Here is a 19,817-nt window from a genome sequence, read left to right as displayed (position 1 = left end):
TGCCCACAAAAACGCAGCGAGGAGTGAAGAAGTTGCAGAAAGAGGGACCTAACAAGATGGTGGAGCCACAGCCTCCATCAGCACGGAGTGTGACTTCAGGAGGTGCTACTGACTGGGCGATGGAGATCTCTCGCTCCATTTCGGAGGCGTTGGAGGACAGGCTGGTCAAGTTGCAGTCGGCGGTGGATGAAATAAATGGCAAGTTTGATCTGCATGCCAATCGAATAACAGAAGTGGAACAGCGAGTTGCAGCAGGAGAGGAGGAAGTGAGGAAGTTGGCGGCACAGGTAGTGCTGCTGCAGAAAGAAATGGGAGACCTGCGAGACAGATTGGAAGAGCAAGAAAATTGGGCAAAAAGGAATAATCTACGAGATGTTGGATTACCTGAGGCTGTGGCAGATAAGAACTTGTATTCCTTTTTTGACTCTTGGCTGCCTGAGCACTTGAATATTGAAGGGGGAAAAATGAAGTGTGCTGTGATCGAGCTCATAGGATTGGCGCAGGAGGAGAACAGAATTCTAAGCCGAAAACGGCGATAGCCCATTATACTAACTGGCACACAAAGGAACTATTACTCAAAGCTTCCCGTTTCGAGGCTCCGCTGGAATATGAAGGGCATCGGGTGTTATTATTTAACGATTATTCAGCGAGAGTAGCAGCGCTCCGCAAGGCCATGGCGCCCACGTGTACGGCGTTGTACAAGAAGGGAATCAAGTTTGCTTTGCTTTACCCCGCCGAGCTGAGAGTGTGATATGAAGACCGGGTGTCTATTTTCCATGAAGCAGCAGAGGCGAAACCTTTCTGGACAAAATTAATACAAATGGAGAAAGAGAGAATCGGAATGGCATATGAAGCTGATTACGGGTGATCAAAACGGACAGTGGACGGAGAAGATTATCCACTTCAGTAATGGAAGTTTGTATCAGCACTGGAGACAATGGACCTTTATGTTAAAATGAAGAACTGGGGGTTAAAAGTAGGTAGAGGGGTACCAGCAGGTTATGGAGGGGAATATGCTATGGAAGAAAAAAGGGGGCGTATAGTATGTTTTGAGCAACATAAATGTTTAATAATGTGTTAGGTAGAATGTTAGTTTAATGCAAGCTCTGTGGTAGCTGATATTGTGTTCTTGTTAGGATCTTTTCAGGTAAATCTCATCGTATATTTTTGGGAGGGTGGGTGGATTACTGGGAGATGCCTCTCGTTAGGCGTGGGGTAGGAGAAGGATGGGAGGTCTTTATGACAGGGGGGGGGGAGGGAAGAAGGGAGGAATCTACATCCCTTGCCCATTTCACTTATCTCAACCTATTTCCTAACAACCACATCTTACTTCTACTATTGCTACAGCTATGTTCTTTCTGTGATACTATGTAATCCATACTACGTAAGCTGCACTGAACCTGCTACCGAGTGGGAAAGAGCGGGATATAAATGCAACATATAAATAAAATCAATAAGAGCTGGAAGCGGGGAAGGGGTGGGGGGTGAGGGGGGAATTGGGGGTGGTATGCAGGGGAGTGAGTAAGGGTGTGGGGGGGGAGGGGTGGGGTTGCGGAGGGAAGGGGGGGGAGGCAAGGGGTACAACTGAAGGCTATGAGACACATGGGTTTGGTGCTATACTAGAGATGCTAGGGTTCTGCAGGCTCAGCTGGGAAGCCTGTGGAACGGATAGAAAACAAGTGTTGTGTAATAAGGGTGTGATGTGGGACTATGGTTAATTTAAAATTTATCTCCCTGAATGTGGATGGTATTCATTCACCTGATAAGAGCACTAAAGTATTGGCATGGTTGAAGGCTGAAAAAGTTGACATCGCATTCTTGCAGGAAACACACTTGTCTAATGTGGAACATGCAAAGTTGAAGATAGGATGGGTGGGGGGGTGGCCATATTAATACACAAACAATTACCAATTAATATTCACAAAATAATCCAAGATAGAGATGGAGATTTATCATTATCTTATGCGAGTTACAGGGTTGTAAAATAGGCTTGTGTAACTTATATGGCCCGAATATATACAGTCACAAGTTTTTCTCTGATATAGTGGGCCAAGCTGAGCTTGTACACAGAGTATCAACTGGTTTTTTTTTTGGGGGGGGGGGGGGGGGGATTTAAATGTATGTGCTGATTCGACTTTTGACTGCAAACCTGCAAGATCTAGGGGGAAGGCTTCTGAGAGTAGGGGAGTCAATTTTCTAAACAGCCAGCTGGGACTGGTGGCTATCTGGAGACTGTTGCATCCTCATGATGTAGAATTTACATTCTATTCACATCCGCATAACACTTATTCCAGATTGGACTATTTTCTTACCTCAACTTCTAATTTCAAAAGCTAGGGACGTCCAGATTATTGATAACACTGTGTCAGATCACTCAGCAGTATCTTTTGCTCTATCATACACAGCAGATCAGGTAGAGAGGGTGTGGAAGTTCTCGTCCTCTCTGTATGAAGACACAGCCTTTCGTGCATTTTTGAGGGAGAAATGGGGGGGAATATCAGGTGAATAATAAAATCCCAGAGCTGGGTTCTGCCCTTTTTTGGGAGGCCTCTAAGGCAGTGTTAAAGGGTCACATACTGGCTTATACATCTAGTAAGAAGAAAAAGTTAAGAGGCGGAATTGTTACACCTTTCACAGGAGTACCAATCTATGCGTAGGCAACATTTATGTCAGTTGGATAAATCCTCTAAAGCAGGGGCGTATCTGGACTCCGGCGGTAGGGGGGGCCAGAGCCAGAGGGAGGGGGCACATTTAGCCCCCCCCCCCCCGCCGCCACCGACCCCCCCCGCCATTGTCAGAGCCCCCACCGCCACCAATGACTCTCTCCACCCCCCTCCCGCCGCCAACCCTCCCCCGCTGCCGTTGCTTACCTTTGCTGGTGGGGGCCCCAACCCCCGCCAGCCGAGGTCCGCTTCCACCTGCTGCTGCCTTAAAAACTACTTCTTCAGCCGGCGGAGGACCCCAAACCCCCGCCAGCCGCCCCGAGGTGTTTAAAGTTCATCTTCGGCCTCCGTGGCCGTGCTGCTGTTGATAGGAGCTGTTGAATCCACTTCGGAGTCTGACGTTGCAGCACGTACAACGTACAACGACGTCAGACTCCGAAGTGGATTCAACAGCTCCTATCAACAGCAGCACGGCCACGGAGGCCGAAGATGAACTTTAAACACCTCGGGGCGGCTGGCGGGGGTTTGGGGTCCCCCGCCGGCTGAAGAAGTAGTTTTTAAGGCAGCGGCAGGTGGAAGTGGACCTCGGCTGGCGGGGGTTGGGGTCCCCCGCCAGCAAAAGTAAGCAACGGCAGCGGGGGAGGGTTGATGGCGGTAGGGGGGTCCAGGGCAAAATCTGCGGGGGCCCAGGCCCCTGAGGCCCCACGCAGATACGCCCCTGCTCTAAAGATGCTATGATGGAGTTGAGGCGGAGGCTTGATCAGTTGTTGACTAGCAGGGCTGAAAGAGGTTCAAGTTGTTCAAATGGGGGAGTAAAGCGGGCAAACATTTGGCTAATTTAGTGCGTCCATATAGAAAAAGGCAAATCATTACTCACATTAAGGATGGGTCTGGGGAACGCTATACTGAGGAGCAACAAATACAATCTCAAATTGTTGCATATTACCAATCCCTATATAAGCAGAGGGAGTGGAATCTAGAAAAGAGGGAGGCCTTTTTTCGAGATTTGAAGCTGCCAAAGTTTACTATGGCCCAAGTTCAATGTATGAGTAAGGTAATATCTCCTGAAGACGTTCGCTTGGGAATAAAAGCATTAAAGTTGACAAAAGCGCCGGACCCGGATGTCCTGAGTACTATACAATTTTGATAGAGGAGGTGGCAAAACCGCTGGCAGATATGTGTAACAGCCTGACAGGAGGAGGGGGAAAACTTCACCAGAATCTTGTGTATATAATATTGTTGCCCAAGCCGGAACAGGTGGGGTCGTATCGTCCAATCTCCCTACTCAATCAGGATATTAAGATACTGGCTGCCATTCTGGCAAAGCGGATGAATACTTTCCTGCCCAGCATAATCCATGAAGACCAGGTAGGCTTTGTTCCAGACAGATACGCCTTAGCAGCAATACACATGTATCGGGGGAGAGGGAAAACAGAGGCTATCGTAGGTTTGGATATGGAGAAGGCGTTTGACAGCATTTCATGGCAGTACCTTTTCTGGGTTCTGGAGCAGTTTGGGGTACAGGGAAGGTTTTTTGACTGGATCAAAGCTTTATATGAAGGGCCCCAAGCCAGATTATTGGTAAACAATAATCTAATGGAAAGTTTTAAATTGCAAAGAGGTACAAGACAGGGGTGTCCAATGTCCCCGCTGCTATTTTTATTGGCCATGGAACCGCTAGCGCTTAAATTGTGTCAGAGTACGGGGTTCAGAGGAATCCAGATAGGCAGACGTGAGGTTTGCATTAATTTATTTGCAGATGATATACTGCTTTACCTTGTGGATGCTCCAACACATTTAGAAGCAGCCTTGCTCTTGGTAAGGGATATTGAGGGCATCTCAGGACTTCGAGTTAATTGTGATAAATCTGAACTCCTTCCTATGTCAGGTGATCTTTATAAATCTGGTTCTGTGAATTTGGTTATTCCTCCGGTGCAGAGTTACATGAGATATTTAGGTGTATACCTCAGTACAAATCCGGAAGAGGTGTATAAGAGAAATGTTTTGGCACCAATAGATAAGATCAAACAATTGTGCTTACGGTGGAAGGACCTTCCTATTTCCTTGCTAGGGCAGGTGGCATTGGCTAAAATGATATTGCTTCCTAAATTATTATACCAGTTGCAGGTTATGCCTATCTGGATTAAAAGAAAAGAGGAATGGGTGTTCCGTTCGGTACTAAGGGCTTTCATTTGGAGGCACAAAGGGTCTAGGGTTGGATATAATACGCTAATATTAAACAAGGAGCAGGGGGGCCTTAACTTACCAGATATACGCATGTATAATGTGGCGGCACTGATGAGGTTAGTGTATGAAGGGATTAGCCGGCAGTCAAAGTTCACCCCTACAGCTTGGTGGGAGAGTTGGTGCTCCCCTTACAAACTTATTAATTTAGTTCATACTCCGCCTGGACTGGGTACACAGTTTAATAGGCAATTCAGCTTTCTTAAACCTTTGTGAATGGCTTGGAAGTGGTGGCGCCAGCGCTAGGCATGGAGCCCTAATGTGTCTCCTTTCTTGCGATTTGTGGGAAATTCAGATTTCCCGGCAGGTATGGGACAGTCGAGATTTCAGCAGTGGGAAAGGGAGGGATGTAATACTTTGGGTCACATGCTCTCCCAGAATGAAGATAGTTTTCAGTCTTTTGCGCAAGTGAAGGATCAATGGCAGTTGCTGAATGCGTGATTCTTGCAGTACATGCAGGCAAGGCACTACTGGCAGCAAATCTGGGAGAGGCATGGAGGTCGGGCGACATATGGTTCCTTGGACAGGATGGTTCTGGGTATGCCTGTAGGTGGCAGTAGACTGTCCACTTGGTATAGGATGGTGAAGATGACTAGTGCGGAAGATGGAATGGATCGTATAAATTCACAAATGGAATGAGGAGTTAGGTACACAATATAGTAGACCCACTTTTTACAATCTGTTTAAGACATTATATGAGTTGGTTAAAGCGGCAGACATGCAGGAAACTCAATTTAAAATTCTACACAGAGGATATATCACTAGGGAGAGGGGAGTGCAAATGAAGTTGTGGGAGACAGATCTCTGTCGCAAATGCCTGACGGGGAGAGATAATTTTTTACATGCTTTTTTAGAATGTCCAAAATTGTCCATCTGGAACAGAGCCTTCAAGGTTATAAATAAGGTATTGCTGTCAACAGTGGAATGGACTTATCCGGTGTTGCTGCTGGGGGAGCAATCGGATTTAATCACAAAGGGGTTTTCACTGCCTCAAAGGAGATTCCTTTATATGTCGATTTTGGCAGTGAAAAAAACAATTTTACAGTACTGGACGAGTGAAGAATCAGTGCCAGTAGCATGCTGGATAATTAAAATGTTGGATATAGCTAAATATGAGAATATGAGGTACAGAAGGTCTCATAATGAGGAACAAACAATATGCCGGTATTTGGCACACGTTTTTGGAGGAGAGCTCGTCCAAAGGCGTATAGAATCTTTAAGGGGGGGCGGGGAAGTGGGGAGGGAGGTAAGATTGGAGGATGGAGTATGTGGTTATTTGAGTGGTGTGTGTAAGGGAGATGAGTGGAGGGTATATCTTTAAAAAAAGGTCAGACAGATTATGTTAGCGATGATGTGGAATATGCTCAGTTTATAAGTCTTCTAGACTTACGATGATAAAATGTAAATTGATAATTTGCTTGGTGTTATGCTATGTCGTAATTTGTATATGAAGATCTTTTGCTGACAACAATAAACAGAAATTTAAAAAAAACAAAACAAAAAACAATGCTACCCGTCCACCAATTCGATCCACCCTATCATTACAAAATAATTTGTACCCAGATTTTACAGTGCCCACTGGTTATCCTCCTTCCACCAGGTCTCATTTAGTGCAATATATTCTAATCTCCCATCTTATTTCTTAGGTTTAGGCTTAATGGAGAAGGGATATAAATTATATTGATGGTATTATACCCCTAAGTGCTTCGCACATATGTTTGGGACAGCTGGAGGAACCTGCTGGCGATTGTGTGGGTGCAGAGGAGATATGTACCATATTTGGTGGCCCTGTACAGTGATAAAACCCTGTTGGACTGCAATATTTATTATTATTATTAGGATTTACTGCCTTTTTGAAGGAATTCACTGAAGGCGTTATACAGTAACAATAAATCAAACATAAGCAATAGTCAATTACAGCAGTAAAAATATTAAAATAATGATACAAAATATGGCATAGTATATTACTTACGTTAACACAATACGTAATAAAACATTTTAATAGACAGCGTAGGGTATAAGCAAAGATGGAAAAGTTGCATGAGGTCAGAGAGGTGATTAAATATTATCTCAGCTAGGGTATAAACATGTCCTGCTGCAGTATGTGCAGCGAGAGAGAGAGAGGCGTGTGTCTGTCTGTCTGACAGGTTAGTTACGTCTTCCATTAAAGACCTGGTTCAAGAGCCAAGATTTCACCTGCTTCCTGAAACACAGAGAATCTTGTATTAAGCACCGCCTTTCAGGGAGTGCATTCCAGAGCGTGGGAGCTATTGCACACTTTACAGCAGATTTTACAGGTGGCTTACCCAGATCAGGCAAAATATTGTCTACTTCATTTCAAATTTTTTGGAGTCAAGAAAGTACAGCATAGATTTGATACTAGCTTCTTTGTGGCAGGTAAACTGGTTTTGGCAGCAGCCTGGAAATGACTGCATGCCCCCTCACTAATGTCAGGAAGTATTTTTTCACAGAGAGGGTGGTGTATATGTGGAATGCCCTCCCGCGGCAGGTGGTGGAGATGAAAACGGTAATGGAATTCAAACATGTGTGGGATAAACACAAAGGAATCCTATTTAGAAGGAATGGGACCACGGAATCTTAGCAGAGAATGGGTGGTGACGCCGGTAACTGGAAAACAAAACAGGAGCTGGGCAGACTTCTACTGTCTACACCCTCATCGTGACTGGAAAACAAAACAGGAGCTGGGCAGACTTCTACTGTCTACACCCTCATCGTGACTGGATAGGGCTGGAGTGTAAATTTTAAGGGGCTTCGACGTTAGCTTCAGAACTTAGTACAAGAACAGTACTGGGCAGACTTCTATGGTCTGTGCCCTGAGAATGGCAAGGACAAATCAAACTCTGGTACACATATAAGGTATCACATACCATGTAAAATGAGTTTATCTTGTTGGGCAGAATGGATGGACCATACAGGTCTTTATCTGCCATCATTTACTATGTTTAGTACTTCACAAATTGGATTATATCTACCAAATTACTAAGCTGATAGCAATGCAACTTGGTCAGATGCTTCAATTTCATAAAACATGGGAGCCTTATCATCAGTGGTACTCCCTGGGGAGGCCAAACCACATATAAGTGTGGGACTTATATGATTGGTTTCTCAGGGAGCAGGGTTCTATGTTTTAGATTTAAATTTTTAGGCCCACTGTGCAAAGGAGGGTAGAATGAGGCAAGGGAGGGAGGGGTTGGAGGAATTAGGGAGGGTGAGGGGAAAAACTATACGCTTTGTTATGCTATGTTATGCTTATAATGTATGGATTTGTTCAAATTTTTCATAAATATTTTTTTTAAATGTGCATTGTACCCGTGGGACTGAAAGTAAAACATACCACATACCCTCCAGACTGCAAGCCCCACATTACACACCAGTATAGTAAAGTATAAGTAACACTATTAAAAAAAACATACAATGAAATACTTGAAATTTACCTGTAGGAAAGAACAGATTTGCTTGGTTAGATCCAGTAGAGACTCTTCTCCCTGGTGTACAGCCCGTGTAATGGCTACAGTAAGCCAATCTCGGATAGTGTGAGCATTGCCTTGGTAAAAAAGATCTGCAGAGGAACAGTTCTGGGAGTGGATGCTGTGTTGCAGAGACTGGGCCAGAAGAATACTACTTGAACTGATGGTGCCATCTGTGAACCAAACACAAAATTACATGTAGCATTTAATCATCCACAGAGAACCGTCTAAAAAAAGACAAGTAAAATCTTGAAGGAAAACCCAAGCACAAAACGCCAGTGCAGGATCTAACCTTTTCTTCCAGGCACTGTCATGTTTTGGTTAACGGATGCCTCACCTACGCAAAGTTTCTAGCAAAGTAGGATGTTTTTAAAAGTTGTAAGATGATTAAAGTAATTTCAAGGGAAAAGCGATTTCTTTAATTTTTGAGTCTGTGAGCCAAATCAAGCTACATTCTCCACTCTTTTCTATATTACTCCTAAGGCATGGCATATGTAGCTTGGAGTAGGGTGTTGAGGTTATTTATTTTTAGTCTTGTTTTATATTTATTTTATTGTGTTTACTGCTTTGAATGTTTTGGAAGCAGGAAGGCAAGAAAAAGGAAATGCACCAACTCTGCATTTGGACTATCTTGCTGCACTCTGTTAGACCAGTTTCTCATATCTTATTTAACTATACATATAATTTGCCTTCAGTTTAGCCACCCATCTATTCATCCCAATGACTTTGACTACCTATCTTGTCTCTGCTATATACCTCAACTGCACTTGTCCCCTCAGCTACCTATTAAGATGTATATTATATGAACAGCGCTAGCATCCTATGTCATTTAAATATTCTAATGCTAATGCATGCCTATTAAGGCATTTCACTTGTACTGTGCTAACACAAGTATCATTTCTATGTCATATGAATGATCTTCTATGCTGTCTATTGTGGTACCATTTGTATCTTGCTCACATTTATCATATTTCTGTTATATGATTGTTTTACAATGCTGTTAAACATGTATATTTCTGATACTATTTCATTTTGTCCCTATTACTAGGATTCAATTTATCATCTAAGTTTACCTCAGAGATTGAATTTATGCTTATATTTGATCATTTTACCATTGGTATGATGTCAAAAATAAGTTTGAGTTATGTCAAGCTGCATTCCACCTTGGGTGAATCTATTCATAAAGGCAGTTAATAAACAGACTGAAAAAAAGAAAGTGTTAAATAAACAAATGCTATAATTCCATTTTATATTGTGTTTTACCAGGAAGGGATGGTGCTGTTTATATTTGATCATTTTACCATTGGTATGCTGTCAAAAATAAATGTGAGTTACGTCAAACTGTATTCCACTGTGGGTGAACCTATTCATAAAGGAAGTTAATAAATAGAATGAAAAAAAAGAACAAAAGAAAGTGTTAAATAAACAAATGCTATAATTCCATTTTATATTATGTTTTACCAGGAAGGGGTGGTGCCAGAAGCTGATTCGATAGCAGCTGTAGATGCTCCAGAGTGATATCACGAATGGCAGGAATATGGAATAATCGAGTAAAGGTATGTGGTGACTTTGGCGCAAAGATGTTGAGCAGAGCTATGCGGCAGTACAATCTGGAAAGAGATGCTTCACATCTCAGCAGCTCTCTGTAAATAAGATGACATTTTAAAGGATACAATAAGGGGTAGATTTTCAACAGGGTTTCTATCAATGTATTACCAGCCCAAACACATGGTACCCTAATACACTGTGCTTGAATAAATATTGGCTTGTTATGTGGCTTAAAATGTGTGCATTCTTGCACGTTAATAATGGCGTAACTTGTGTGTGCCTGCATGAAAATGAAATTTACATAAGCAGCTTTTAAAGCATAGCCCTCACGCACATTGTAAAAGTACAGGTCTTTTAAGTAACTAAAAATGCAATCGTGTCAATACAGTCAACCTACCCTTCTTCCTCATTACTGTACAAGTGAAGATCCCAATCTGAAAATTTATTCCTAAGGCAAGGCTTCCCCAACTTGTACTCAAGGCTAAAGTTGACATGCTGGGGTCCAGGGCAAAAATTAAGGATGGGGCTCCCTCCCCTGATCTACTCTCCTCCTCCTACCCTGAATCACTATAATGTGACCAGCAAATCCATCCTTTGTTACTCATTTCCAGTGTTAAGCAGGTGGCTTTCCCCCAAGGCTGTCTTACTAATAACTGTTTATAGAATTTTCCTTGAGAAACTTGTCTATATTCCTTTTCACCCCAGCTAAGCAAAATGCCTAGATCATATCCTCTGGCAACAAATCTTACAGCTTGACTGTGCATTGAGTAAAATAAATGATTTCTCTATTGGGAATTGATGTACAACAATCTAATTTGCTTTAAATCTCTTACCTGTTAGCATCATAGTATTTCTGCTAATCTTGCCCTGATCCTGCTATTTGCTCATTCTTTCTCCCTCCTGGTCCCAACCCAGCCACTTGCTCTTTCCATTCCCTGCAACCCTCCCCCCCCCCACCCCCAGTTTCCAACAAGATCCAGTAACTTACTCTTTTTTATCCCAGCCATGCTGTAAGCCTGGTAATACAAATGTCCACCGAGATCAAACAAGGAAGTAATGGTGCACTTTATTAAAAGAACTACAGGCAGAAGCAGAGAGCTGAGTTTTCCAGCATCATCACTCGATATAGGCTGGTGCTTTGCTGGTACTTTCCAGTATGCCACTGCCAAAGCAGCATAAGGTCCTGTGAATCACCCCAAAGCCCCACCTACCACAGCGTCATCACCAAATTAAGTAATTTATTTAAAATGAACCTTCGATACACTGAGCCAACAGCAGATAGCCCAATGAGTCTCCAGGTCGCAGTCTTCTACGGCAAGAAACACATTCATGTGGCTGGTCTAAATGAATAGAAATGAACAGGTATGACTAAAATTCACCTTCCTTAGCATCTCAGTCATATGAATCTGTATAAATGGGATACACCTAAACAGACTCACACTGGGAAGGGGAAGGCCATGTCCCGTGAATCATTGCCCTGCCAAAGACCAAGCAGTCTCTGGCTGTATTTTATGGATGTCAATTGTTGAAATTTTATTCTCTTGTTTTTATTATGGTTGTTTATTTGTACACCGCCAATTATTATAGAATTGTGCAGTTTATAAATATTTTAAATAAAACAAACATAATTGTGTAATTGCTTCACAAACAAGGGAAGAGATGACCAAGTCACAACCTTGCAAATGTCTTTGGGTACAACCACATGGACCTCTACTCACAAGACATCTGGGTTCATGGCCAGTGAAAAGCTAACCAGCTTCCCTCTGAAACAAGCAAGTGCAATCACCTGAACCTTCAGGGAGCTGAGAGCCAGTCCCTACAAGAAATCCAGCATGGCAGGGCTCTGCACCCTTCAGGGAGACAGGAAACATTCAAATCACCAGCACTTGATAAAGCCCTTCAGGCCTGAACATAAAGTAGTAAGTCAAATGACGTATGGGCCCTTAGGAAGGTGTAAATAATCTGGAGCGGAAAGCCCTGCTTCCTGAGGTGCTGCCTCTCAAGCGTCAAACCATAAGCCAGAAGGGATCCAGATCCTCTAACTCCATTGGAGACTGATGCAGAGAAATTCTGCACAATACCCTCCTGATTAGGGGCAAGGGTGGAAACAAAGAGTGGCTCCAACTAAAGCCACTCAAGAACCAAAACGATGCCTCTCTTCTGCAACTGAAGAATCAAGCCACCTTGGCACAGCACTTCAAGGATATCAGGTCAAACAGAAATTCTGAAATTATTATTAAATCTAATAATCTAGCTCAAAAATTGTTTTTTTTTTTTTTTGACTGATTTGGCAGGTGGCAATAATAAACAAACAATCATGCCCCCTGCAGATGAATTAGGAGACTGTTGTTTCTGAAGTGAATTACCTAAGGATTTGTCAAAGTTGGTCTTTGCGACTCCTACATTACATCAGAGTGAAACTAGCACTTTTGGAAACAATAACAATACTCATAGTAACATAGTAAATGACAGCAGATAAAGACCTGTATGGTCCATCCAGTCTGCCCAACAAGATAAACTCATTATACATGGTATGCAAGAGTTTGATTTGTCCTTGCCATTTTCAGGGCACAGACCATAGAATTCTGTCCAGCACTGTTCTTGTATTCAATACCCCTGCAATATGAGCTGCCGAAATAAGAACAGCATAGGTCTCCACCCCCATTGAATAAGAGCTTGGCTTTCCTTGCTAGAGGAACACTCTTTGTGCTGCCCTGACTGTTGACATAGGCCAGTGCTGTCATGTTGTCAGAACAAATCCTCACCGACTTCCCCTGCAGTGTCTGCTGAAGGCAAGCAATGCCTTCCAAACTGCTCTGAGCTCCAGACAGTCTATCGACCAAGAGACTTCAGTCACTGACCATTGACCCTGAGCTGTGAGATGAAGTGAGCTTCCTAGCTTGACAGGCTGGCGTCTATGATGACCAAGTCTACTCCAGAGATGAGAGAGGAAGCTCTTTTTGAAGATTGGCTGGAGAGAGCCACCAATGTAAACTGCTTTGCCTGAGATCAAGGGAGAAAAACACTGTAATCCATGGATACTGGGAACTAGTGAGAGCAGTGACAACTGAAGTGGCCTCATGTGCATTTTGGCTCACAGAAGAACCTCCAAGGTGGAAGCCATGGTCCCCAAAACCTGGACATAATCCCATGTCTATGGGAGAAGTCAAAGAAGGTCCTGGACCTGAGACTGAATCTTGAGCTGGAGCGATGAGGGGAAAAATAACCCTCCCCCCTTCCTTGATGTTGGACACCCATATATTCCAGAGATTGAGTGGGAGTTAGCTGACTCATGACCACGTTGACTACCCATCCTAGGGCATAGAGAGCAACCACTTTGGAGAAAACAAAGTCTCTCTTGATAAGAGGAGGCTTTGATTAACCAGTTGTCCAGGTAAGGATGTACTCTACTCCCTTGGCACCATAGAAAGGCAGCTACCACCACCATGACCTTGGAGAAGGTTCTGGGTGCTATAGAGAGCCTGAATGGCATTGCAGTGAAATGGTAGTGTGCCCCTAGAACTGAAAAATGGAGAAAACGTTGATGAGGCAGCCAAATGGGAATGTGGAAGTAAGCCTCTTTGAGATCTAAAGCTGTTAGAAATTCTCCCAGCTGAACAGAGTTTATTACAAAACACAGTCTCTATTCTGAAGTGCTGAACTCTGAGCACCATGTTGACATGTTTGAGATCTAACACAGGAAGAGCCTCCTTTTTTGGGGAACCACAAAATAAATGGAGTTCTTGCTGGTGGCCAACTTGGTCAGAGGAACTGGCTAAACTGCTCCCAAATGAAGTAAAGATTGCACTGTGTCCTGAACTGCTTGCACCTTTTTGGGAGCCTTGCATGGGGACTCCATGAAAAAAATCTGTAAGTGGATGAAGAAACTAAAGCTTGTATCCTTTCCCATATGATCTCTAAGACCCCTGGTCCAATGTGATTCTGGTCCACTCCTCATAAAATCTCACAAAACTGATGACCTCCTCCAAAAGTTCTATTATGAATATATTTTTATGTAAATCGCTTTGAATGAGTAGCTGTGTACTGGTATAAGCAGTATAGACATTTTTACTAAAGATAACAAAAGAGTGGACCTGGACCCCATCATTGTGAAGAGGAGGTATTTGAAACTCTGGGGTTTGCAGAAGAACACTTTTTGTTGCTTTGAAAGGAAGACTGGCACTGCTGAAAACTTGATCTTTGAAAGGAGGAAGAACTACACTTCCCTGGTCTTAACGCCTGGCCTCCTGAAATCGGAAGCAAGATTGAGAAGACCGCAAGGGAGCTTTAGACCTGTCCTCAGGCAAATGTTGAGTCAGAGTCTCCTTGATCCTTAACCAATTTTTCCCAAGTTCTCCCCGAACAGTAATCTATCCTGGAAAAGGAGCTTCACCAATCTGGACTTGGACTGGACACCAGCTGCCCAGTGTCTGAGCCATAACCATCGTCTTGCAAAACACTGCTAAAGCTATGTGCTTAAGCAATGCTGCTAGCAGGTCATACAATAAATCTGCTACATACGAAAGACCAGACTCCAGAGACGGAAAAGAAAACACTCCAGTATCCAGGAAAGACATGCTCTGGTAGCATTAGAACCACAAATAGTAGCCTGCAGGCACAAGGCAGCTACCTCAAAGTTGAGCTTTAAAGAAGACTCCAATCTGCAATCGTGGACACCTTTGTCTACTACTACTACTACTAATCATTTCCATAGCGCTACCAGGTGTACGCAGCACTGTACACATTATATGCAAGTACTCTCTCTGTCCCTAGGGGGCTCACAATCTAAGTTTTTGTACCTGGGGCAATAGAGGGTTAAGCGACTTGCCCAAGTTCATAATGAGCTGCAGTGGGAAATGAACCCAGCTCACCAGGATCAAAGCCAACTGCACTAATAATTAAGCTACTCCTCCACTATACTGGAATAGTAGGCTTCTTAGTGACCACTGTAATTATGGCATCTACCCTAGGCAAATTTAAACTTATCTACTTCAGCAGGGAGGACAGGATAGAGATTAAACATAGCACATGCTACTTTGAGACTCGAATATGGTATGTCCCATTGAGTTGCAATGAGCTCCTGCATAGCTTCATATATATAGAAGGTCTTGGGAGATGTTTTAGTCCTCAACATAATAGTAATAGAAGATGGAGGAGCCTCAACTGAAGGAGATGAAATATTCAAATTTCCAGAACTTTTGTGATAAAAGCTGCAAAATTCTCCCTAGGATCATCCCCCGCAGTACAGGCCACATCTCCCTTCATAAAAGGCTCAGTTAAGGAATGACCAGGAATGATTCTGACAGGGCAATGTCAGAATCATGGCCAGAAGTTACCGAAACCTCATCCAGATTCCTCATTTGGCCTAGCCTCCTTCTCTTAGATGAATGATGCTCTGAGGAAAGCTGAGGGAGAACCACATTACTAGGAGGCTAAGACCTCTTAAAGCAAGTACGTCTGATGTAACAAGAGAACAAACTCAGGAGAAAATTAGAGTCCCCCCTTTGGGAAAGTTCAGAAAGAGCAGAAATGTGTTGAAAAGAGGCCAATAAGGGCACAGAAACTTCCTCCCTCCAGGTAGCAGAGAGATGTGCTGAATGTTCAGAAATGGCTGCCAACACGAGGTCCGAACTCAGAGGAAGGTCCCATCCTTTGCAAACCCATGAACACAGAGCATTTTCCTGACGCTGTTCAGCAGCTCCCACACTGCGAACAGCGCTTTGCCAACTCAGCCACCATCGGGGGAAAACCAAGAGTACTCACCCGCTCTCTCTGAAGCTGAATAAAGCCCAATTTGGACAGCTCCAGGTACTAAGTGACTGATCATAAATGCCTTACCAGCACTTTTCTCTCTCTCTCTCTTTTTTTTTTTTTTTTAAGGCTAAGAAGGCAGGAGAATGCAGCGGGGGGAGGGGGGGGCCTGAAACCACCAGATTTGTACCCAAAACTACTCAGCACAAGACCTTCTCAACCCCCAGCTCAACTGGCAGCCTAGGAGCAAGTCATAAGCTTCAGTCACAAAGCTGCACAGGAAAAGCCTTTACCTGCCTGCTGGAGATAGAGAATACTGGCTGAGAAAAGATGCGGAGTAGCCTTTAAGGATGATCTGCCATACTCTATCTCCACCTGCTGGCATAACCCACAAGTCTGGACTGATCCTTGGGACATAATGGAATCATGTATTATATCCTCAACAGTCAGGTTTTTGAACAGGATATAGTATGGATAGTTTTGGCAGGAAGCAGGCAAAAAAATCGGATGGACTGCTAGATGACAGAAGTAAAAGGGGCAATCGGGGAAGACAAAGCCATAGCAGAGCGATTAAATTAATTCTTTGCTTCGGTCTTCACTGAGGAAGATTTGGAAGAGATACCGGTGCCAGAAATGGTATTCAAAGCTGACGAGTCGGAGAAACTGAATGAAATCTCTATGAACCTGGAGAATGTAATGGGGCAGTTCTACAAATTGAAGAGTAGCAAATCTCCTGGACTGGATGGTATTCATCCCAGAGTACTTACAGAACTATTGTTAGTAATATGTAATTTATCCTTAAAATCAAGCGTGGTACCGGAAGATTGGAGGGTAGCCAATGTAACGCCAATTTTTAAAAAAGCTTCCAGAGGAGATCTGGGAAATTATAGACCTGTGAGCCTGACGTTGGTGCTGGGCAAAATGGTAGAGACTATTATAAAGAACAAAATTACAGAGCATATTCAAAAGCATGGATTAATGAGACAGGCAACATGTTTAGTGAAGGGAAATCTTGCCTCACCAATCTATTACATTTCTTTGAAGGGGTGAACAAACATGTGAATAAAGGTGAGCTGGTTGATATAGTGTATCTGGATTTTCAGAAAGCTTTTGACAAAATTCCTCATGAGAGACTCCTAAGAAAATTAAAAAGTCATGGGATAGGAGACAATGTCTTTCTGTGGATTAGGAATTGGTTATTAGACAGAAAACAGAGGGTAGGGTTAAATAGCCATTTTTCTCAATGGAGGAGGGTTGTGTGTGTGTGTGTGGGGGGGGGGGGGGGGTTGGTTTCCTGCTACCTCACCTTTGCTGGTCTGAGGCCTGGTTAGGCCTGAACCATCTTTGCTGAACTAATATGGATTCTGCAATCTGAGACCTCAATACAACAAGACCAGGAATCTGTACTGGGACCGATGCTATTTAACATATTTATAAAAGATCTGGAAATCGGGACGACGAGTGAGGTGATTAAATTTGCAGATGACACAAATTTATTCAAAGTTGTCAAAACACATGTGGATTCTGAAACATTGCAAGAATACTTTAGGAAACTAGAAGACTGGGCATCCAAATGGCAGATGAAATTTAATGTGGATAAATGCAAAGTGATGTACATTGGGAAGAATAATCTGAATCATAATTACCTGATGTTAAGGTCCACCTTAGGAGTCAGCACTCAAGAAAAAGATCTAGGTGTCATTGTAGACAATATGCTGAAATCTTCTGCCCAGTGTGCGGTGGTGGTGGCCAAAAAAAGCAAACAGGATGCTAGGAATTATTAGGAAAAGGGATGCAAAATAAGACCAAGAATATTATAATGCCACTGTATCACTCCACAGTCCGACCTCACCTTGAGTACTGCGTTCAATTTTGGTCACCGTTTCTCAAGGAAGATATTACAGAATTAGAAAAGGTTCAAAGAAAAGTGAACAAAATGATAAAGGGGATGGAACTCCTCCCATATGAGGAAAGGCTAAAGAGGTTAGGGCTCTTCAGCTTGGAAAAGAGACAGTTAAGGAGGGATATGACTGAGGTCTTTAAAATCCTGAGTGTGTAGAACGGGTAAAATGAATCGATTTCTCACCCTTTCAAAAAGTACAAAGACTAGTAGACACTCAATTAAATTACATGGAAATGCTTTTAAAACAAATAGGAGGAAATATTTTTTCACTCAAAGAATAGTTAAGCTCTGGAACTCGCTGCTGGAGGATGCGCTAACAGTGGCTAGCTTACCTGGGTTTAAAAAAGGTTGGGACAAGTTCCTGGAAGAAAAGTCCATAGTCTGTAATTGAGATGAACATGGGGGAAGCCACTGTTGGCCCCATGATTGGTAGCATGGAATGTTGCTATTAATTGGGTTTCTGCCAGGTACTTGTGTCCTGGATTGGCTACTGCTGGAAGTAGGCTAGTGGGCTAGATGACCATTGATTTGACCTAGTATGGATATTATGTTCTTAATACTGCTGTACAACTCTTGGGTAATGTCCTCAAATTTGACAGAGTTACCCCCTTGTTTATACAATATAATTGGCTTCTCATTTATTATAGGATTGAGTTTGTTATTAGTCTTGGTTCACAAAGCTTACTATGAGTGTATTCCCTCATCTCTGGCATCTATGGACATATCATTTGTACTGGGTAGAGACTTGCAATCTTTAAATTACCGTCAAATGGTCATTCCTTCTGTCTCTAAAGCTCATTGTGAAATTACTCTTGAAAGTGTGGGGGGTTTTTTGGGCGAGTACCTAGCTTGTGGAACAGACTCCCTACTCCAAAGCAGAGGTTTCTCTGAAAACGTTTAAAGGACAGTTGATAACTCATTTCTTTATCTAGGCATTTGGTTACAAGATTTTGGCAGTTGAAGGAGCTGGTTGAAATTTATCTGCAAGTATGTTTGTAAAGTACAAATGTTTAATGTTTTCTCTATTTATTTATTAGGACTTAGTAACGACCTTTATTCTTCCAAGGTGGTGTATAATAGGTCCAGTTTAACATACAATTTAAATTCTGTTAACATAACAATAGTAAAATGACCAAATATAGACATAAATACAATAAATGAGGTAAACTTGGAAATATGAGTCAGTACAATACAAACAATACCATAAAACAGCATGAAAGAATATTCAAACAACATAGCTATAATACAAGGTCAGCATAGCTATAATACAAGGTCAGCATAATACCAATGAAACACCTAATAAGCAAGCAACAGAACCTTTTCTATCTAGCTGAGGGGCCAAGTGCAGATATATAGATGGGGACAAGATGGGTAGTACAGAGTCAACTGGATAAATAGATGGGTGGCTAAATTCAAGGCAAAATATTTGTACAGTTAAACAAGATATGAAGAACTGGACTAAGTTACAGGGTGTGCAGCAAGCAAGTCCAAGTGCGGAGTGAGTGTATAGCCACTCACCACATGTATTAGTGAGAAAAGCTAGACTTTCATCTGCTTCCTGAAGTAGAGATAGTCTAGAGCTAGATGGAGCCCCTTGGGGAGTAAGTTCCAGAGTGTGGGGACTACTCCTGAGAAGGCTCACTGGCAGGTATCACATCGCACAATTTCTTTTGATGAGGGTACAAATAGTGATGTTCCTTGAGAGGACCTAGAGTTCTCAAAAGATGAGTAGAGAGTTAACTTATTCTAAGTACTTTGGCCCATTCTGACTGAGGACCTCAAAAATCAAACAGTTTTAAATTTAGTCCTGTAAGGCACTGGTAGCCAGTGTAGTTTTTGCAGCAAGGGTGTGATGTGGTCATGCCGCTTGCAGCCTTCTATCAATTGGGTTGCAGCATTCTGAGTTAGTTGGAGAGATGCAAGCTCTTTTTGGTTTGACCAGTGTACAGCACATTAAAGTAGTCTAGTCATGACATTATCATGGCATAGACCATTGTGGTCAGACTCGTCTTTTCAATATATGGACAGAAATTTTGTAGTTGCCAAAGGTGATGAGACAATTTTTAAAGGTTGTTGAATTTGCAGGATCAGTCCAGCAGTTGTTGTAGGTACCAAAATAACCTTTCCTTTGCTTGAGTTCAGGCAGAGTGTGTTGTTTTTTTGCCCATTCCTGAGTCGCAGTTAGATAGGCAGTCAATTTATTCAAAGCTGTGGGTAGAT

The 19,817-nt window shown here is 42.8% G+C and overlaps 1 protein-coding gene across 1 annotated transcript in view; it reads right to left on the bottom strand.

Annotated features, from left to right (window-relative positions):
- The window catches only part of HECTD4 (HECT domain E3 ubiquitin protein ligase 4), a 467,625-nt gene that overhangs the window by 92,580 nt on the left and 355,228 nt on the right, over positions 1-19,817 (bottom strand). Inside the window, 2 exon segments of the mRNA XM_030218637.1 lie at positions 8,363-8,568; positions 9,857-10,038. Of these exon segments, the coding sequence (XP_030074497.1) occupies positions 8,363-8,568; positions 9,857-10,038 (388 nt within the window).

This window comes from Microcaecilia unicolor, chromosome 11 (genome assembly GCF_901765095.1).
Source record: "Microcaecilia unicolor chromosome 11, aMicUni1.1, whole genome shotgun sequence".
NCBI lineage: Eukaryota > Metazoa > Chordata > Amphibia > Gymnophiona > Siphonopidae > Microcaecilia > Microcaecilia unicolor.
The sequence above is the reverse complement of the archived record's forward strand: the minus strand, read 5'-3'. Positions and strand labels throughout refer to the sequence as shown.